Below are 22,117 nucleotides of genomic sequence, written 5' to 3' on the forward strand. Positions count from 1 at the left end.
GTACATATATCTCGTACATTTGTGAGCCATAGAATATCCCACCGTCAAGATTATATTTGAAAATTCCAATCTATCCCACCTAATTATCAAAAGTTATTTCTACTGACATGCTTCCTGGTGACATAAAAACACAAATGGTTTCCCCTTGATATAAAGGCTGACATAAGAGACATAAGCTATGCAAGATGGGTACACATACAGACTGTCCTGGAAAATAAACAAAAACAAGATATAGGATGTATACAATGACAAATTCAAGGTCTCAAAGTGTTAATGCTTCTTTCCAAAAATCTCACCAGAAGTTGTTATTTAAGGAGTTATTTAAAAAAAAAAATCTTCTGGGGGAGCATGCCCCCAGACCCAGACCTAACTAAGCTGAGTTACCAACCTTTTGAATTGCACATCTGTGCACATCTGTGTCTGGGGGGCCCATCTGATACTCCGCCCATGTGTGCACACCTTTTGCTACTTAGTGCGCAAGTTACACACTTATTTTAATAAATGGTGCACTCATCTTAGTAAATAATGCACTTACTTTATTCAATTCTACACACAAGCGAAACATTTTAGTGAGTGAGTGTCCCCCCCCCCAAATCTCACTCTAAGCTGAGCTTAAAACTTGGTGAAGCACACACTAACCCGAAGCAGTGAGCTGCCTTGCTACAGCGGCGCTCGGGGAGCAGTGAGGGGTTAGGTGCCTTGCTCAAGGGCACTTCAAATTCAAAGGTGCTTTATTGGCACGACAAAAAAGGCATAAATTGTAAAACATAAAGTACAAACTGACGTTCCCACTGGTTGGGGATCGAACTGGTAACCCTTCGGTTCCAAGCCCGAAGCCCTAACCAGTCCAGGGCTCACCCCATTCAGCATGACCAATTACCTGCATTCTCAGGTCTTGTGCAGGAACTGCGGTACTGTTGGAATGACCCGTCCGCAGTGCGGTTCAGGGCTCCTTGGTCTTTTTATTGCTACATAATAATAAAAAAATAATGATGTGGTTGTCTGTCCTCCTCTCTCACACAGCAACATTGAGGTCCATCCAGAGTGATGGGTAATAGGGTAGGAGAGGAGGGCATCTCAGACATGCATTTGTTGTATTTAATATCAGTGTCCATTGCATTACTTTGTATTTAATAATTTAGCTGACACTCTGAGCTAGCAATATATGCAACATGGAAACTAAGAATTCATAACAACACATGATCAACAAACAAGCAAGGGGATTGTACACTATATTTAACCTGCCTTGCCAGTAATAGATGCAGTCACAAGAATACATTCTTCTGAAATGGTGATTGGTTGATTTAAACAACAACAACAACAACAACGTAAAACCCTGACCCCGCCTTTCTGTTCTCTCTCCAAAGCACTTTTTACTTCCTGTTATGATCACAGTGCCCTGTGCTGCTCCACTCTGTGCTGCTCTTCTGTTCTCTGCTATGTGTACTAGTGTTACAGATCATGATTTCTTCAGTCACAGGTAGGACTCTACATGCACACACAAACACAGAATTATAATATGGAGGTACAGTTGCTGGATTACCTCTGCTGACATAGACTGAAATGAAGGCAAAATCTGTCTGATTTACTGTGTCCTTCTCACACTATCTTGCATAAACTATGCAACTATATTCTGGCTGCATAATTGTCACTATTTTGACTGACACAACTGTCTGTTTACTGACCGTTTACTTTACAGATTCTGTAAGCATCGGGACAAGCAAGAGTTTTCCCAGTTTTGGCAGACATGGAATAAAACCCTGTCAACACGACACCTGCTCACAGCCGTTTGGCAAACCCAACCTTTGCTGCCAGAAGGTAAACAAAGAGCTTTTCAAAACAGAGCTGTGAAAGCAGATTGTCAGAGAAGGGAAGAAGTCCCTGTAATGACGAATATGACAGTAGGGAAATAAGTCAGAGGAAGTATGCTTTTTATTTCACAGCTGACGTTCTCACACGTTTTGTTTTTGGTGGTTGTTGGGTTTCAGGGTTCCTTTTTAAGAACCAGAATTTTGGATTATTCTGCTGTGGACATAATACAATAACATTGTGTTGGCATAAAACATGGTGGTGCATAAGTGACAAATTTAAATAGTGAACAAAGGGAAGCTTTTAAAGAATATGCAAAACACTCATGTCTATGTCTTCAGATACAGTATGTCTTTTGATGGCCTTTCAGTCTCTGCACATAGCTCCATAGCTGACATGCCATCAAAACCCCACCTCTTTGCATAGTCTTGTATCAGCATGTTAGGCACATGTATGATCGCCAGAGTTCAATTTGAATGGATATTACATGTTCAAAGTCCATCAACTTTTACAGGCTGACCACAAGAGGTGTGCCCAGGGAGAGAAGTTGTACAAAGGTCTAAAGACATTTCTGCAGGTGAGACTACATGCCAGTACTTTTGCATTGCTGTTTTGAAGTGTACATTCTGCCTCAGGCTGGTGCAGTCATGTTGAAGCTGAAATGCTCCTTGTTGGTTTTTTGTTGTATTTTTGCAGAGGACATTGCATATCTCCACACGGTCAAAAAGCCATAAGGTGGAGACTTTGGAGGAGTCTAAAGCTATAATCAGAGAGTTGGCTGCACAGCTGGGTAGAGTCTCACAGGTATGTTTTACCTTGTCTTTGCAATGTTGATCATAGGTTAGGTTAGTGTTGTCTGAACTGGATCATAATTTGAATAGCAGGTTAGTCTGGTCTGCAGCCTGTAGATGTTTACAGAGATAAATCGCAGAACATTGTGTTCCTGTTCTGACATCCTGAAAGATATCACATCAACAACGCTGCTACTGTAAGTCAGACATTTGCATGTTCTCATGTTAGTGTGGGGAGAATCTGCAGAGCAGCTCAGTAGACGACAGCTACAGCCTGGCTGAGTGCCGACTCTTCATACTGCAGTGGGCAAAGGAGCTGGACAGCCTCCCCCAGGTACAGCACACCTGAGTTAGACCTGGATTACACCTATGTAGTAATGAACACCTGTCAGCCTCGCCCAGGTACAGCACACCTGAGTTAGACCTGGATTACACCTACAGTATGTAGTAATGAACACCTGTCAGCCTTGCCCAGGTACAGCACACCTGAGTTAGACCTGGATTACACCTACAGTATGTAGTAATGAACACCTGTCAGCCTCGCCCAGGTACAGCACACCTGAGTTAGACCTGGATTACACCTATGTAGTGACCTGTCAACCTACCCAAGATACAGCACTCATCACTTCAAGCCAGGCTTGACTGCACAACTGAAGCAGAACCATATGCAAAGCATGCTCTTCCACAATTAGCAACTAGTAAAACCAGATATGAGAGCAGGGTGTAGGTCTATATAAATATAGACCAGTCGTTTCATTTTGTTTTTGTACATTCTGCTTTGGGTTTATGTTTGTCACCCTTCTGCAACGCTAAGTGGGCCAGGTAGACCACAGAGGACCCCTCACCATAGCACTGTGAACTGGTTACATTTCTTTACGTTACTGATTGTAATGAACGCTGTCAATATGTGACCAGAACTCTGCTAATAACCTGCCACATCAGGGAAAGCTGATTCTTTATCTTTACACAGAAATATATATAGAACATACAGTACTTTGTGGCAGTAACTAAGGGTCTCATAGATGGGCCACATCCATGTCTTCATCTCCACTGCACTGATGGTTGCCCATGTGCCAGGTGATGAACACCCCACTGGAAGTCTGATGTGTGTGTGCTGCAGGTCAGTGGGCCAGTGGAGCTGTGTGAGAGCTGGGAGCAGTATGAGGAGGTGGAGAAGACCCACCCAGAGCAGGCAGACCGGCGGCTGAAGACGGCCCAGAAACTGCTCTCCATCTGGGCCTCAGAACTGGAGGAACGGCCCCAGGTTGGTGGCAGCAACATTCAATAATACAGACGGGATATAACAACCAGGCATTTACATAATACCATGATTCCTCTGATAGTGACATGGCCTATGCTATGTCGGATAGATACATATACCAACTCTCAGATCTCTGGTCTTTTTCCTTCACACCCCTCCCTCCCTCTCTCTCCCTCTCCCTCTCCCTCTCTCTCTCTCTCCCTCTCCTCCCAGGGCTCTGTGTGTGCAGCAGAGGATGTGAGGAGTGTGTTGGAGGATCTGGGGAGGCGGTGGAAGAGGGGGCAGCTGCCCAACATGCTGCCAGCCCTGGACTTCATCATGTGGAGCGTGCTGCAGGATAAGCCCCTGAAGGTGTGCGTGCGTGTGTGTGTGTGTGTGTGTGTGTGTGCATGCATGCGTGCGTGCATGGTGATGTTGACAATGTTGACAGATTCTGTCAGGAGTATTTAATCTAAATCTAAGTCTAATCTCTGTTTTTATCCCTTCAACAATGAGGTATGTTTCATTTTGTTCCTGTAGGGTGGCATTCCGTATCTGTGGCTGAAATCCAAGCAGAGATTTAGGAGCCAAGGTAAAGGCCAGAAAGTCTTTGAAATGATAATTATGAAACTGGTTCAGCCCACTATCATGCATCTCTTTTGTTTCCTTTCGTAGGAGCTGTTGACCACATTCCAGACATAGGTGTGTATAGAGTTCTTTGTATTCTAATTATATACAGTACATCTCTACCTTACTAGCCTTATGTCAAATAGTCACAATAGCTAAAATTGCTTTTTATTTTCACTTTTCAGTATGGAACATGTTTACGGAATCATATGGTGAGTAAAAAGTATGAGTGCTCCAGCCAAGGGAACATTTTGGTATCACCCACGCCATAACTAAGATAATTTAGGGGAATTTCTGTGTTATAAAGAAATAAAACCAAAACTGATCAACTGATAAATGTTTGAATCTTATCCACTATGAAACTGGACAGACCCTAACCTTCATCCTTTACTCTGTTCCAGTAAACATTGTCCTGGATCAAAACACAGCCCACCCGGACTTCGTCTTCTCCCCTGACAGAAGACAGGTGCGAGTGAGGCAGTTCGGGGAAAGACAGGGCGCCTCAAGGAGTCGTGATCGGTTCGACGGCTGGTGGTGTGTGCTGGGTACCGAGGGCTTCAGCTCGGGCAGGGCCTACTGGGAGGTGGGTGTGGTCGGGAAGGAGGACTGGCGGCTGGGGGTCGTCAGGGGATCCGCCCCCAAGAACGGCTTCATCGACCTGAACACACGTTCAGGCTACTGGACCCTCCGGCTGCAGAGAGACTCACTCAGGGCCTTATCTGTCCCTGCCAAAGACCTGCCCCTGTCCCAGCCCCTCAGCACGGTCGGGGTTTACCTGGACATGGAGGAGGGGCAGCTTTCCTTCTACGACGCAGAGAGACGCAGACACATCTACACCTTTAACCACAGCTTCAAGGAGGAGGTGTTTCCCATCGTTGGCACCATAGAGATAGACACAGACCTGATCATACTGCCTCAACCTAACCCTTAGGGGGCTACAGGTGCATTCTGTAGCATTGTTGTAATGGTCAGACTAAGATTTTACTTTTGCATTATTTTAAGGGACAAACATAAGAGCAGAAGCCTGGAAAAATCCAGACTCATTCACAAATCAGTACATGACGCATACAGACTCCGTTTACTACACAGTTGCGTTCCCGATGGTCGGGGGTGTGTAGCCTACTATGCAAATGCATGGAAGTAGGCATATAACCGTAATTTGATTGGCTGGCGCCTTCCGTGGCTCTCCGTCGGTGCAGCAAAAGTTGAACTTTTCGACGGGGGCGACGGGAGCAACGCGACGCAACGGACCCACAATTCAGTTTGGCAACGGATAACGTAAGTCCAAGTGGACGAGATGCGTCTCCAACACTGCACGCAACACAACTGTGTGTAAGCACCATTAGTGGCATCTATACATTCGCCTTTGTAGCACAAGCATATGGTTTTGTACATTATTTTACATTTTTACTTTCTCCTCAAGCTTTTACATTGTATATACTGTAGTCTGTACAGTACTGAGCGTATGAGCTGGAAGTGAAGTGTAGTTAGATCATTGTGCTGCAGCATGTTGCCACTTTGCTCTTGCTGCAAAACCACATCATGTTGATTGCACACTGAATTAACCAAAACCAACAGCACCAAAATATATGTGCTAGGTTAACTGTTCTAAACTGCATACACTTTTGTTCCCCTATGCATGCTAATGTGATATTTTAAATAAAATATAAATTGCGTCGGAATTGCATTTCTAGTTATTCAATGTTGTCTTTTATGTCTTTTAACTATTGAACTACTGCCCTTTTATGCTTTGATGTACTCTTTGCTCTTGTGTATGTAAAGCACATTGAATTACCCCTGTGTATGAAATATAAATCAAATTGCTTTGCCTTGACATATACAGTACCAGTGCCTGCTATACATGTCCCACATACTCTCACAACCAACCTCCCTAGAGATTATAACACAGTGCATTGCATGTATGGAATGCAAACGTGCATTACTAATAGGACCAAGGTGTGCTTGCAAGGTGTATTTGTGCAACATAGTGTGAGTGTGCAGAAACAAGAGTTTGCAGGTAGTCCTCTGCTGTTTATTAGGCATTGACAACAAGACAGAAGCTGCATCTATGCCTGTGGTTGTTTTGGTTTGATCATGTGACCCTGTGGAGAGGTAGCCTGGAAACCAGACTCTCTGACTTGGCAGAGAGTACTGTAGTGAAGTAGTGGAGTACTGTAGGGAAAATAAATCGACCGGAAGTACGTAGGCAGGCCGAGGCCAGGAGGGGAGAGGTGAGAGTAAAAAGTGTCTCATGGGAATATAAATATGAAACAGTCTCACACGGAATATGAACCCCCGAACATTATACTGAGAGACAAAACAAGCCCAGTACAGAAAGTGAAATTGACACGTGACATCTGGGGGAGAGGGCATTGGGAAGGCACCAAGTGAAGTATATGGATTTCCCTGGTCGGTGTCACCACAAACAAAAACATGAGAAGATTAGGCAACTAGATAAAGAGGAAAAGATGGTATTAGTAAACCGTATCGTGAACCATGGGACAAGCTTCCCATCTGGTGTCCCTCGAGTTGAGCACACTGCATAGACTACTGTCATCAGCCACAGGCTGCCCTGAGACCACACTGTGTCATGGTCTTTACTTCTCACCTGACCTAGTCACAAGGCTATGAAGGGAAACAGCAAGTCTATTCACATCTATATTAATGTAACTGAGACACATGGGAGACACAAGGAAGGAACCACATATCATTGTGTGTGTGTGTGAGAGAGAGGAGAGAGTGTGTGTGTGTGAGTGTGTGTGTGTGTGTGTGTGTGTGTGTGTGTGAGAGAGAGAGTGTGTGTGTGTGTGTGTGTGAGAGAGTGTGTGTGTGTGTGTGTGTGTGTGAGTGTATGTGTGTGTGTGTGTGTGTGAGAGAGAGAAAGAGAGAGAGAGTGTGTGTGTGTGTGTGCAGAGTTACTGGAGGATGGCAAAGGGGAGAACTATAGATAGGGATACAGCTTAATAAAAACAAGAAAACAAACAAATATATTTACAGTCATAGTCAAATTACCAACAACAATAATAATAATAATAATAATAATGATAATAATAACAATGATAATAATGATAATAATATTGGTAGTGGTGGTTGCAGTATAGTTCAAGTAGTTGTAGTTAGTTCTCCTGCACAGCTTTTTTTCTCTTTGTTTCGCCATTTTGAGAACTGAGGGTTGAAGAGCTGGCTATGTCTCATGTTTAAGCCTGACACGGAGCGCTGCTCAGTTGTGAAAGAGAATGTCTGTGCACGAGTCATGGCTTTAGTTGCCTCAAACGTTCACTGTGTGAGCAAAAGCTAAAAGGGATGATGTCAAAACACCGTGAGTAACTGTTTGCACATTAAATATGAATATATATATATATATTTTTCACAGTAGTATTTTGATCATGTCTGAATGCTGAAACACAGAGATAAGGCTGTTTGAGTGCAAATAAAGCAACAGAGTGGTATTTTCCACATTCCCCTGTGTGTTTGTGATAATTTTCTAATGCCATTAAACATTAACATTAGTAAATGGAGTTTATACGTTTCTGCTCAGTATGTGAGTTTATACGTTTCTGCTCAACTATGTGCAGCTGCATGAAACTAAAAGGGACCTAGGTCAACAAGCATGCAGCTCACAACCTTTCCTCAAACCAAAGATGAGCTTGCTCAAGGTAGGCTAATATTTAATGTAAACCTTTGACAGAGTTGAACCATGCCTTATCTGATTCTTATCTGACTTCATCCACATCTGTTTGCCTTTTCTTTAGGTGATTGAAGAGTGCAGAGTTTGTATTTATTGCAGTTGGTCAAAGGTAAGCAGTGATATTATAAAAACCACTAAGCAAAATCACCCTCTTAGGATCCACCCTTCTCCCCAGCAGGGGAAGCTCTTGCTCACTCCAACAGTGAGGGATGATGAGGGAGAGGAGGAAGAGGATGATGAAGGATTTCTGCTCTATTGAGATGAGAAAACAAGAGTAAGGCACTGAATCTCCCCCTATTACCAACACTGCTACTGTTTTTAGTTTTTGTTTTTCAAAGAGATTTGCAGAGCTGTGGCCTATTGCACAAAAGCAGAATTAAGACATGTACAGGCTTAATGGTTGCAAGAGTGTACAGGCTTAATTGGTTGCACAACGAGCAAGCCAGGGGGTCGTTTCTAGAAAAGTTAGCAACGACGTTGCTCAACCACCATGGTACGACGCAACTTGCGACCAAACAACGACACTGTTACACCTGTTTCCAGAAAGCATCGTACCTGTGTCGCAATTCGCTACCTCCGACGTACATATCATTGGTGGAAACAGTGGAAACGTGTAATACCCCACCCCTAGAAATGTTCTGTCACGGCCTATGTCGACATTTTTCTAATCTAAACCGAGTAATTAATGCTGGCATTGTCATTACATCAGCCAAAACCTAAACCTATTGCAAGCATAGTAACAACAGTTAACTTAAGCAGACCAATATGAGTCATTATTTGTGTTAAATATCTATGTTGGAAAAAATATATAGCCTGAACAAATGTCTGAGTATCCCATAGGTTATCAACTGTCCCGTGGCTTAACGTCAGCGCGTCGGTGCACTGCGTGCTCGGCCGGAGTTCGCATCCTATCTCTTCTTTTCATCTCTGAGTAAGAGTAGGCCTACGAGACACAACAATAGGTTTTGACCATAATGTATATAATTACTCTACATCGAGAGACCATAGGTACAATACAACAGTCAAAAACAATTGAATCTACGTGTCACACTAGTTCACCTGCAGGTAGCGAGAAGCAAGAGGACAATCTCACATCAGAAAATCGAACCTACAACGTTGGGATAATACAGGGCTTAAAATTAATTTTTCAAAATGGGGGGGAATTCCCCCCTTAGGTTATTCATGTAGGGGGGATTTACACAATTTAGGGGGGAGCGGGGGATTGCAATTTCGATACTTCTTCGATACTTTTTAAAAGTGTTTGATTTTGGGGCCCCCAACACCCTTATGTCATCAGTAATATATACTGTAGTGGGATCATTCACAACAGTGGACATCCCAGATTCTGCTTGACTCTCTCCACACACACACTGAAAATTATGGCTTATGTGATAGGCTATGTTTCTATTTCATATATTTATTAATTTTTTTATTTGTTAATATATTAGTTTATTTAGTTAATAATGTATTTTTTTTTATGTATAGCATTTTTAAATAAACATATTTAGTAATTTGAATGCTTCATATTGACGTTTAAACTATAACACTTAGGCACATCTTTAATGTGTGGTGTAGGTCTAATTGAGTGCACATTGGTGATGAGTAGGTGTAATTGAGTGCCTGTCACTTTAAGAAAATACATGAGAGTAATTAGCCTCCCTTCAGCCTGACGGTTTTAGGCTAGTCGCTAGTGAATAAAAGTTGTGCATAGTGCATAAGGATATGTGGATGCAATTCATTATGTTTTCTATGTTATTAGATAAAATTAATGTTCAAAAAACTAACAAGTTGAAGACAATCTTTCTGGGATCAAGTGTTGACGTGACCTGAGCTAGCAGGATAGTTACCAAGGAGCTCTTTCCAGATGTAAAAGTTTGCCATGGTTGCGTAGTAGCCTATTTGCGTAAGCGCAAAGTGGTTCTCTCTCTCTCTCTCTCTCTCTCTCTCTCCGTGTGTGTGTGTGTGTGTGTGCGTCTGCATGAGGCCATGTTCAATTCAACTCGGTAGTTGATCCGTCCGGTCAATAGCACCGCCTTCACGCCACTTCCACGCCACGCCGTCATCAGACAGGCTGTAAAAGTGTATGCGGGAATTTCTCGCATTATAATGGCTAGAGTTGTGGGACTTGAACAAAATAGCAAGAATGAGCCAAGTAGGGGAGTCAGTGTCTTATTCAAAATTAAGCTACAGGATAGATCAATCATTGAGTCACAAGATAAATATCCACTTCGCAAATTTTTGTTAGGTGGTTGCGATTTTTGGTTAGGCGCTCCGGACACCAACAGGAACTACCAAGGAACGACACAAGTGCGACTGCCTAGGGGCAGTAGTTGAAACGACCAAACTTTGCGTCCTTGTTTGCGATTGAGAGTTCGAACTACCCTTTCTAGAAACACCAAATCCAAGAACGATGGAGCGAACTACCAAGGTTGCGACGCAAGTTAGCAAACGATGCTTTCTAGAAACGACCCCCTGGATGAGCAGACACGGATTCATCAAGCCAGGTGAAACCTATCCTGGATAAGTGCGCCAGCCATTGCTCCCTCAAATAGACCCCGCCACCGATCACAGATTCCCTGATTCACCATGGCAACTACAGCGGCTTCATTGCTTCTTCTACGGTGTGAAGTAGGTAGCGATAGCCTTTTCACAACAGCAACAAACAGCAACACCTCTGTTTAGGAGAATATTGCAACTACTTGCGACCACCACGTGCAAAATGGTCCCGTGACGTCACATTGTCGCATGACAGGTCGGGAATGGCGAGTATGTAAAAGTTAATTAATGATCACAAGCGTTTAAATAATGACAGTGGGTCTAGGTATATCTGATACCAATGTGTAGTGGGCAGTGGTATAACTATTGGTTTCCGTTTGTGGTGACTGCTGACTGAGATAAGGGATGAGATTAAATAGATCCTGGAACTTAGCCTGGTCTGGAGCAGGCTAGCTCCACAGAATAAATCGCCATGGTGACTTATACTATAACATATCCTGCTGCCCCCTATCCCGCTTTTGTGCAACTGGATCATGGATAAATTGAGCCAGGATAACCAAGATATCCCGGCTTAATCCCTTATCCTAGTTTTGTGCAATAGGCCCCTGTTATCTAAATTTAGGCCTACTGGGATACCAACACCCACACTTGCCAGGTAAAAGATCAACAATAGCACAAGCCAGTGGGCTTGGTTACGCTTGTGTGTCATGTGGACATTTCTGTATTTACACAAAGAAATCCCTCCTTTCACCCAGACCATTGAAAATGTTTTAGACAGTCTAACTAGGTGACTAACTAACCCATTCTCCTTCAGTTCACTTCACAATGGAGCCAAAGACAACAAACCAAACCCTTAACCTGTCATGGGACTATGGACAAGTGCGACCATACACCTCTCCAAACCAAACCCTTAACCTGTCATGGGACTATGGACAAGTGCGACCATACACCTCTCCAAACATGGAAGAGCTTTGCTGATGAAGCCAGCACACTCAGCACTCTTCAGCAATTGGTTTTGCTTCTGCTATAGTCAGCACTACTGACATATGGAAGTGAAAGCTTCTTACATAAGGCTGCGACATGACCTGACCACTAAGATAGTTGCAACAACAGCATCTTTTAACGTTCATTTTTTCAACCCAGCCTGATCTGACGACGGTTTCTATTCCGCCTGGAGTTTTCGCGTCACTTGCGTCACCCAGTTCGTTGGTCAGATGCGTACAGAGTCATTTGAACTATGCCCGTTGATCACGCCTCTTGTGCAGTATAGAAAATGCAACTGTTGTTATATAATGGTCACACTGTGGTACAGTTTAAATGATTACCATAAAGTACATAATAGTACAGTATAGAGTGCAAACAACATAAATGTGTATTGCATATGGGATGAAGATGTTATGTGTGTGCAAGGCCAATATTTGAGCAAAAGCTGCAAATGGCTGCCACGTGGCTACTGTGAGATTCCCTGGTTGTTGCGCTGTGTTTTAGTTGTAATGTTTGTATTGAAGATGGTCAATAAAGCTTGATGGCTGGATCAGGATCGGCGATTAGATGATGATTTATTGTAGATGGTAAAACAATGAATCACAAAACACACGCTAAGTCTCGAACAGTAAAACTGAGTCTAACAGGTGTGGTTGTAATTAGAAGCGGGCTACTTGAGCTTCCCGACAGAAGATGCTCCAGCTCGAGTTGCTTCCTCCATCTGTATCAGAGATAAAATCTAAGACAAAGCCTGTTATACTAAAACATATGAATGTAAATCATGCCAACGTGGCAGGTGCCAACCAGTGTACAAAACCGGCTCTGATCAGATGGATATACTAGCCCGAACAGAACGCTATCTCCTTCAGCCCTGATATAACTGATGTTCCTGATCACCAGGGCAGCATGACCCTCTTGATGGTAAATAGGCACAGGTGTAAGCCTCCCTTAGTGTCCACATCTGGTCAGGCTTTTGGTATTAGACAGCATTATATACAATCGTATGGACCTCTCCCCTCACGCAGAAGTAACATGAACACATCCGAATACATTGAGAATACCCCAGAATTCTACACTACCCCCATTTTCAAACAAAGGACATTCCTCACTACACAGGGTGCCAGGCCAAACTAATTTTCATAAAGTGATGTTCACCTCTGAAATTTTTGTAAATGTATGTTGTGAATAACACATTCATGTTTGCTCTTAAATTCATTTGTAATGTGGGTCAATGTGAGCGCCGCTGTTGTTGCTGTTGTTGCAGGCAGCTCACTGTGTCGGGATTAGTGTGTGCTTCACCTCACTGTGTGCTCACTTTGTGCTGAGTGTGTTAACTAATTCAAGGATTGGGATAAATGCAGAGACCAAATTTCCCTCACGGGATCAAAAGAGTATATATACTTATACGTATATACTTATACATTCTCTTTCTATCATTTCTTTGGGGTTAGTTATGTTTCTTATTTGCTACGTGTTTACAGTTAAGCTTGTTGTTTTGGTTAAGCTTCTTTTGTTACTTTGTTACAGTAGGCTATGTTCACCTACCTGAGTTTACTGAGTTTATGCCATGCCATGCTCTGCCGTAGAGGCAACTAAAGCCATGACTCGTGCACAGACATTCTCTTTCACAACTGAGCAGCGCTCCGTATGGCTTATGTGATAGGCTATGTTTCTATTTCATATATTTATAATTTTTTATTTGTTAATATATTAGTTTATTTAGTTAATAATGTATTTTTTTTTTATGTATAGCATTTTTAAATAAACATATTTAGTAATTTGAATGCTTCATATTGACGTTTAAACTATAACACTTAGGCACATCTTTAATGTGTGGTGTAGGTCTAATTGAGTGCACATTGGTGATGAGTAGGTGTAATTGAGTGCCTGTCACTTTAAGAAAATACGTGAGAGTAATTAGCCTCCCTTCAGCCTGACGGTTTTAGGCTAGTCGCTAGTGAATAAAAGTTGTGCATAGTGCATAAGGATATGTGGATGCAATTCATTATGTTTTCTATGTTATTAGATAAAATTAATGTTCAAAAAACTAACAAGTTGAAGACAATCTTTCTGGGATCAAGTGTTGACGTGACCTGAGCTAGCAGGATAGTTACCAAGGAGCTCTTTCCAGATGTAAAAAGTTTGCCATGGTTATGTTAGTAGCCTATTTGGCGTAAAGCATAAAGTGGTTCTCTCTCTCTCTCTCTCTCTCTCTCTCCGTGTGTGTGTGTGTGTGTGTGTGCGTCTGCATGAGGCCATGTTCAATTCAACTCGGTAGTTGATCCGTCCGGTCAATAGCACCGCCTTCACGCCACTTCCACGCCACGCCGTCATCAGACAGGCTGTAAAAGTGTATGCAGGAATTTCTCGCATTATAATGGCTAGAGTTGCGGGACTTGAACAAAATAGCAAGAATGAGCCAAGTAGGGGAGTCAGTGTCTTATTCAAAATTAAGCTACAGGATAGATCAATCATTGAGTCACAAGATAAATATCCACTTCGCAAATGTTTGTTAGGTGGTTGCGATTTTTGGTTAGGCGCTCCGGACACCAACAGGAACTACCAAGGAACGACACAAGTCGCGACTGCCTAGGGCAGTAGTTGAAACGACCAAACTTTAAGTCCTTGTTTGCGATTGAGAGTTCGAACTACCCTTTCTAGAAACACCAAATCCAAGAACGATGGAGCGAACTACCAAGGTTGCGACGCAAGTTAGCAAACGATGCTTTCTAGAAACGACCCCCTGGATGAGCAGACACGGATTCATCAAGCCAGGTGAAACCTATCCTGGATAAGTGCGCGCTCACGGCTCCCTCAAATAGACCCCGCCACCGATCACAGATTCACTGATTCACCATGGCAACTACAGCGGCTTCATTGCTTCTTCTACGGTGTGAAGTAGGTAGTGATAGCCTTTTCACAACAGCAACACCTCTGTTTAGGAGAATATTGCAACTACTTGCGACCACCACGCAAAATGGTCCCGTGGACGCCACATTGTCGCATGACAGGTCGGGAATGGCGAAAGTATGTAAAAGTAGCAGCTCAATTTCTGGGTTAATGGGTTATTTTGATGGCCCTATTGCCAACCAATGTTGAGGTTAGTCCCTGTCCACTATAGACACTATAGACAGGGGTTGGAATATGGGTAAAAATGAGAAATGGTCCAAATGCAATATAATGTGATAAATATAATAAATATAATTTGGTCTGAACAGTGTGTCTATGTGTTCCTCGCCATTTCCAAGCAGCCAGAATTATTTTATAATATTATTTTATATTACAGTTCTGGTTTATTAGATTAGATTAGATTCAACTTCAATTGTCATTTAGCAGAGTACAAGTACAGATCCAATGAAATGCAGTTGACATCCAACCAGAAAGGCAAAGAAGCATTAATACCAAAGTGCAGGATTGGTACAGTACTCTGTATAATCATGTAGATGATAGAGATTAACAGTATATAGTTAGATAAATACAGGTTTTCCTACAGTAGCAGATAAGGAGTCACGTGCAGACTTGTTTCCCACTGTGTGAGGAGGAGTGGTTATCTTTGACAGCTCTATGAGGAAGTAGTTAATTCCCTCCCTCTTTGTGGACTAACAGACGGCAGAACAGAAACATTGTTTATTTTTGAAATGAAGGAGGTGAAATGAAATGTCGCATTCAAAGCACAGTGAGTTAATTTTATTCATATTTGTTAGTATTGAAAAAAACTTCTAAACATGTTATCAATAGGCTGCATATATACAGTATGGTGGCCAATTCATCTGGGTCCTTCAGACATATTTGACTGCAGAATATAAACTTTTTATTAAAATGTTCTGTTGATGTCTCTTCTCTTGCATGTATGTGCATGTGTAATCTCTGCACAAGCATTTTTCTCATGAAACTACATTTCCTTTCTAATCAGTGCCATTACTACTTTCTCTGTTGCAGAGACATTTTCTGTTTCACAGAGTTGCCAAACTGTAGTTATTTATGTACCTAAAAAACAGGAGACTAGGCAAACATGCAGCTCACAACCATTCCTCAAACCAAAGTTATCCTTACTAAAGGTAACATGTTTTTGTATGCTTTAATTATGAGATTGAGACACACCTCATCTAGGTGATCTTCCATAGACTTCAATGGTCATAACTGCTATTCCTTTGTTTGCTTTACTGCTAGGTGCTTCAAGAGTGCAAAGTTATTCTTCAAAACCATGTTTTAAAGGTACGTAGTGCTGTGTGTTTTCATATAATGGCAAAGTTAACAACAAGAAGGAGCAGGTTGTTAGGGCAGGTGCTGAGAGTGTAATTGATAGCTGTTACAGAAAATGCTGAGCCATTTTTAACAAGTACATTAAACATTGCTATGTCTATGTCTTTACATTTTTTTTTTACATTTATGTCCTTCCATTACCCAAACCTCTTCACAGAAGTACAAACACTTCCAGTTGATAGATGTCTCCTCTTTGGATGAGTCCAAAGTTATCCTTAAAGGGCTGGCTATTGATCTGAATGGAGTGAAGGAGGTAATGTTGAAGTATGACAGACGCGAAATGCATTAATGTCTTAATGCCACAACCACAATTTTCCTACTGTTTTCCTACTGAATATCATGTTCTATGTGTTATCTTCACACAGCTGATCAAATTGTCTGCCTTGAAGAATGATGAGGGAGAAAATGGGGGGAGAAGGTTGAAACATGCTGAGGAGGTGTGTCTCTAATTACATAATTAGAATACACATCAGTGTATTTTCAACAGAATATTCATTTCAGTATTCACAATTCATTATGACCTTGGTTTGTATTCTGATTAATAATGATCTGACGTATGCTGATTTTCCCCAGGTCAAACAGTCTGAAATGCAAGATAACATTGCTGGTAAGTTAAGGTTATTTCCTACGGGTTTTATGGGGATAGTCAATTGGGTCTTTGTTTGTGTTTTCCTTTTGAGTAAACAACTAATCTCTCTTTTGTTTTTGTTTCTTTTAGTATCAGGGGAAATCCATAACTCAGGTAAGATTGTATTCATTTTAATATTATAATACACTGTCTATCCTGCCATTTTCAAAATTATGTTGATTAGTGTCTCATAACACCACTGTAATGACAATACCTTACCATATAGGTCTAGGTTGTTTACTGAGGATAATATGTGGGGGCTAAATTACCTGACCTTAATGTTGTTTTCATTTTGATATCCTGTCAGAGTACTAGAAATCTAATGTTGTCATAACGTCCTTGATGTTGTTAGTGCTAACTATGCTTGTTAGTGCTAACACGAGACCCTTGTTTCTTTTTAGATTGGCGGTCAGTGGTTATATCAAAAGGTGAGACAGACTATTTGAATTCTGTACATTACTGCTGAACCTCATTTGAATGTTCAAATTTAATGCAAATTGGTAAGCACAAAGAGAAAGTGACCTTGTCACCAAATGGAGCTGCATACACACAGGCCTAATCTTGTTCCATGGCCTTTCCAGTTAAGGTCACACTGGACCCAAAGACAGCAAACCCCAGCCTCAGAGTCTCTAATGACCGAAGACGAGTGAGATCATTCACTTTTGAGGAGAGCAAAGAAACGCAACACGCATGGTCTCAGAGAGCTCTGCACAAGTATGACGGCTGGTTTTGCATCCAGGGGGCAGAGGGTTTCAGCTCAGGTCAGCACTACTGGGAGGTGGGTGTGAGGAGGAGCTGTGATTGGAGGATAGGTGTACTGAAGGAATCGGCACCCAAACACGGCTTTACCAAACTCACCACGTCCACAGGCTACTGGACACTCCGTCTACAGCTAGGCAGTCTTGTTGCCCTTACGGACCCTGTCACCAAGTTAAACCAATCAAGCCCCACCAGAGTAGGAGTCTATCTGGACGTGGAGCGCAAACAGGTCAGGTTCTTTGATGTACAGAAGAAGAAAAGGCGACACATTTACACATTCCATGCTGATTTTAGTAATGATGAGAAGATTTACCCAGTCTTTGGGACAGTGGACACAGACAGAGAGCTGGTCATTATTTAGAGGCAGAAAAGGCTTTAGGAGTCAGGATGGCAGGGCAATTATTCTAGTTATCTACACTGTGTGTAGCCTCTATCTGCAAGCAAACGTAACTCTTACTTCTAATCTTCTTTAACTAATAAAATATTAATTAATCAATATTTTGTTTCTGAAACATCAAAAACAAATTGTCATCTGTTTCATGTAAGGGTGTTGGCAGACTAGAACGGCTCCATTTTGAGGTGATGGGGTGTAGTGAGTGAAGTAGGCTCTCAGGCACCTAAGGACATGTGTAGGTGAGAGGCACTAGCACCCATGGGTCGTGGGTCGTATAGCTGCATTGCTAGCATGCCCTCCGTCTCTGATGCCCAAGGTTGCAAGTCCGAGTGAGGGACTGTGCAGCTCTGATTGCAGGGAGATGAGGACTCCAGTGATGGGTGAAGACCAAGACTAAGAGTTGGTCATTCATCTGTAGATTGAGATCATATAGAGACAAAGGAATCACTGGTTTGTAGATAAGGTTTGTAGTAAGGATATTACTGTAATCGTTGGACCGTATGATGGTATGAGGTTTTTCAGGTATTACAGGAAAGATTACAGTAGAGTATGTTCAGTATGTTGAAAAGTATGTAAAATGTAAAAACGTTTTTCTATTGTGTGTAATGACAATTATGACTACTTTTCACAAGACTTTAATAAAGCTTACATGTATTTTTTAACTAGTCTGGTTGTCTGGATCTCTCATAAGAACATACCAGCAAACACACATGCAATATGTATGCATAGTTTGTATAACAAGGAGGCGTAGACCAACAGCATTTTTTTTAGGTCATACAGACTTTGCATGCATGAGATTATGGAAGAAATGCTGTGCACACTGATATGCATGTATACAATGCAATGAGTGTATGTGCATGTGTATGCACACTGTGCATAGGCTCAAATACTGCGGCCAGTGCTTGCTAATGTTTTAACCTATTGCCATGCACAAACACAAAATAACATTATAAGAAATGATTCTGAAACAAGCACGCACACAGACACTTATGTGCATGCATGGAAATGCAGCCATCTACCCTTCACCACACCTATATATATACGCTCATGCACCACTAACTTCAAATAGAAGGGGTGAGTTTTGACATTCTTTTTTTTTGTTCCTCTCTCTCTCTATCTCACTCATTCTCACACACTCAAACTGAATCCATAGTGAGGGCAGAGTGAAAGAACAGATTAGCAAAACACAGGACTAAAACAGCCTCACCCATCATCAGATGCAATATTTCAGGTCTTGCAGAGTGCAACACACACACACACACACACACATACGCATTTATGTGCATTTGCACAAAAACACAGCATGAAATGGAACCCTAGCTATTTGCAACACACAGTTACAGACATATTGTGTAATGACATACTATGTAAGCACACAACTTTAATAAAAACTTAAAAAAGTATAGGGCCATGATAATGCATGCGCTAACCTAGAGTCGAGAGAAAGAAGACTAAATAAATATGCAGACATGTTATGTGCAATTCAACAACTACACGCATGACATGTAAAAATTATAGGCCTAGCCTACATTATTGTGTAGTAAATTGAGTTTATCCCAACCTGCTGGCAAGCCAAAATGCGTTGCACATGGCTTTATCATTGTCCTCTAAAATGCAATAGCCTATAAGCAACTTGAATATATTGCACACCCAGTTCGAACACCCTGATGGACACTGAACTCTGGGGGTTATTTGAACGCTCACTGAAATGGTTTAGGCTACTGGAGCTGTAAAATTCCGCCGCCTTTTGCGAATTGGTCATTGATTGACGGCCATTAATTAATTAATATAGGTGGCCTGCACGCACAGAGTTTGTTTGATGCATGGAGTTTCTGACCGTTCTCCCCTGAGAGCTTAGAGAATAAAATGAGGAGAGCTACCTGTGTTTTACATAATGTGTAACATTTATTCACATGGCCAGTTCAAAATCACCTAAGGTTTTGACTGAAATGTGTGCCGATATCAATTATTGGGAAAAACATAGTTTGGAGTGGATGGCGGGTGGATTGTTGATGTCTGCAGGTGCAGATGACATGACTACAGCTCATCCATGCATGTTGGAGTAGGGGCATGTCTAAATAGAGGCAAGTCGTAATAACGGTATGTCGTAATAGAGGGTCGTCGTAATAACGGGATGTCGTAATAAAGACCCCTGGCTCGCATGCCAGCAGCACTCTTGAGGCGTCGGGGAGTGAGGTTTACCAACGTTCCACAAGCACAGCTAAGCTAGCTGGCATCCGTTACACTAGGAGAGGCCTATTTAATCCAAAGGTATATCTAAAAATATATATAAAATGTATATATATATAAAACACACATTTTTACTTGCCATACACATACACACACAACCACTCACACACACACAGCTTGGCTACAAGTCAACAGGCATTACCAAAAGAAGTGTGTTCCCCATGTAAGCTACTTGATTAAGACTGAGGAAATGGGTGGCAGTGCTTAAGTCACAAGCTGAAAGGAATGTATGTTGATGGTATGTTATCGTGTTTTAGCCTCAAAACCAAGGCCAGATAGGCCGCATGTGTTTTTACTTGACACACACATGGACACACAGCACACACACACACACAGACATACATATTTGTTTATCCCAAGTGGTTTAAAAATTAATCAGGCCCACATCAGGGATTCATCTGTTTTGACTGAAATTCTAGGGGATTTCTCTCCACTGGTGTTTTGCCTTTTACATAGAGACTGGATAACATGTTTTTCTGAGTGGGTACAAGAAAAACTTTTTTTAACTAGCCTGGTTGTCTGGATTCATATCTCTCCCACACACACTCACACTCTTTATGTCTTTATCTCTCTCTCTCTCTCTCTTCATCTCTCTCACACACACAATCACACAGACACACACACACACACACACACACAGATACCACAGCCAAAAGGTGACGAAAATGAAAGTGATGTTGGTGAAATGCAGTAGAGCAGGAAAGTCCTCTTTTTATGCTATATTGTCCATATATTGCTCAGCTATACTGAACTGAAACTGAACTGAGCTGTAATACTGAAAGTCCAGCAAGAGATGCTCACAGCAGACAAACAATCAAATCTGATAATCTGACCTCTCACTGTTCCTGTAACTCCCAGCCCTGCAAACAATCAAATCTGATAATCTGACCTCTCACTGTTCCTGTAACTCCCAGCCCTGCAAACAATCAAATCTGATAATCTGACCTCTCACTGTTCCTGTAACTCCAGCCCCTGCCCTATCCTTCCTTCCTTCCTCCCCCACCGTGATGTGCTTGTAGGGTTGCCAACTTTCTCAACCTCAAATGAGGGACACTCAGCCCCAAATGAGGGACACTTTCAGCCCCCCCCCCCAAAGAAACACTTTATATTCAGATGATAATAATGACAAAGTAAAAAAATATACATTTTAAATATAATTTTCTTAAGAAATAGGCTACTACCGATTTGATGCTGTTTAACGTTATTAATGGTGCACTGTCAATGCTTAAGAACATTGTCTAGGCTAATACACATTCAACATTCATACGATTTTGCCAGCTCCATTTAAATGTACCCTATGGCTAGTTCCCAAAATCTAACATTGTTTGTACCACATGTATAGCACAATATTAACAATGATAAGCATACTATTAAGTTGGTATAAACAACCTTCATTCCTTTGGAAATAGAAGCATGACATGATGCTAGCTAGATATTTTCTGTTTGCAATTATTATGAACCTGGTAGCCACCTAGCTATCTGAGTGGAATGTATTTCAATTGGCATATCATGTGCTTCACGTAAATGCTTAGTTTAAGGGAAGCAAATTATTGAAGACTTCAAGACTCACCAATTCCATTACACAAATGCAAAGACCACTCTTCATACACGCTGGAGCTGCAGCCCATGGGTCTGTATCAGTGTCCGCAATCCACCTAATGGCAACATTTTTTTAGGGTAATTTGGTCTTTGCATTCATCCCAATCCGTGAATTAGTGAAACACACTCAGGCAACAACAGCAGCGCTCGGGGAGCAGTGAGGGGTTAGGTGCCTTGCTCAAGGGCACTTCAGCCATGCCCACTGGTCGGGGTTTAAACCGGCAACCCTCCGATTACAAGTCCGAAGCGCTAACCAGTAGGCCACGGCTGCCCCAATGCTGCCTATCTGGCCTTGGTTTTGAGGCTAAAACACGATAACATACCATGTGTTAAAGTGAGACACTTGGCAGATGCTACAAAAAAAAAAAGAAGTCAGAACATCATTTGGGCAGCCAAGGAAATGCACAAGAGGAGGCAAGAGCCACATGTGACTCATGAGCCACAGGTTCGCCACCCACTAGACTATCCCTCTGTTCCTTCCCTTGACTTAACTTAACTTCAGGGCGCCTGCTGGCGTGTTGTGGTCGATTTGCCTGTCGGTATTTTGAACTGTCAACCTATAATCATAGGTTCTATGACACTTCTAAGA

At 42.1% G+C, this 22,117-nt stretch overlaps 2 protein-coding genes and 1 long non-coding RNA gene across 5 annotated transcripts; all 3 read left to right on the plus strand.

Moving 5' to 3' along the window:
- The first annotated feature begins 1,402 nt into the window (after window positions 1-1,402).
- Window positions 1,403-6,301, plus strand: LOC125291712 (E3 ubiquitin-protein ligase TRIM69-like). 2 transcript variants are annotated; one of them, XM_048238555.1, is made up of 11 exons: window positions 1,403-1,480; window positions 1,700-1,818; window positions 2,324-2,386; window positions 2,506-2,613; window positions 2,830-2,934; window positions 3,721-3,864; window positions 4,075-4,212; window positions 4,381-4,432; window positions 4,516-4,542; window positions 4,653-4,679; window positions 4,869-6,301. In XM_048238555.1, exons 1-11 carry the CDS (start codon window positions 1,462-1,464, stop codon window positions 5,396-5,398), a joined length of 1,332 nt encoding a protein of 443 aa, XP_048094512.1. In that variant the 5' UTR covers window positions 1,403-1,461; the 3' UTR covers window positions 5,399-6,301. The 2 variants fall into 2 exon arrangements, with proteins under 2 accessions (XP_048094512.1, XP_048094513.1); XM_048238556.1 differs by lacking the exon at window positions 2,830-2,934.
- Window positions 6,302-8,225: 1,924 nt separating this feature from the next.
- On the plus strand, window positions 8,226-12,191 carry LOC125291752. The gene is made up of 2 exons (XR_007193056.1): window positions 8,226-8,429; window positions 11,466-12,191. It is a non-coding gene; the product is annotated as an uncharacterized LOC125291752 (long non-coding RNA).
- A 3,077-nt stretch (window positions 12,192-15,268) lies between these two features.
- LOC125291721 (butyrophilin subfamily 3 member A1-like) lies at window positions 15,269-18,341 on the plus strand. Of its 2 annotated transcripts, none has more exons than XM_048238569.1 (9): window positions 15,269-15,311; window positions 15,575-15,693; window positions 15,806-15,850; window positions 16,056-16,151; window positions 16,264-16,335; window positions 16,472-16,505; window positions 16,617-16,640; window positions 16,928-16,954; window positions 17,108-18,341. In XM_048238569.1, exons 1-9 carry the CDS (start codon window positions 15,293-15,295, stop codon window positions 17,644-17,646), a joined length of 975 nt encoding a protein of 324 aa, XP_048094526.1. In that variant the 5' UTR covers window positions 15,269-15,292; the 3' UTR covers window positions 17,647-18,341. The 2 variants fall into 2 exon arrangements, with proteins under 2 accessions (XP_048094526.1, XP_048094527.1); XM_048238570.1 differs by having other exon boundaries at window positions 16,059-16,151.
- The last annotated feature ends 3,776 nt before the right edge of the window (window positions 18,342-22,117 follow it).

Source organism: Alosa alosa, chromosome 3 (genome assembly GCF_017589495.1).
Source record: "Alosa alosa isolate M-15738 ecotype Scorff River chromosome 3, AALO_Geno_1.1, whole genome shotgun sequence".
Taxonomy (NCBI): Eukaryota; Metazoa; Chordata; class Actinopteri; order Clupeiformes; family Clupeidae; genus Alosa; species Alosa alosa.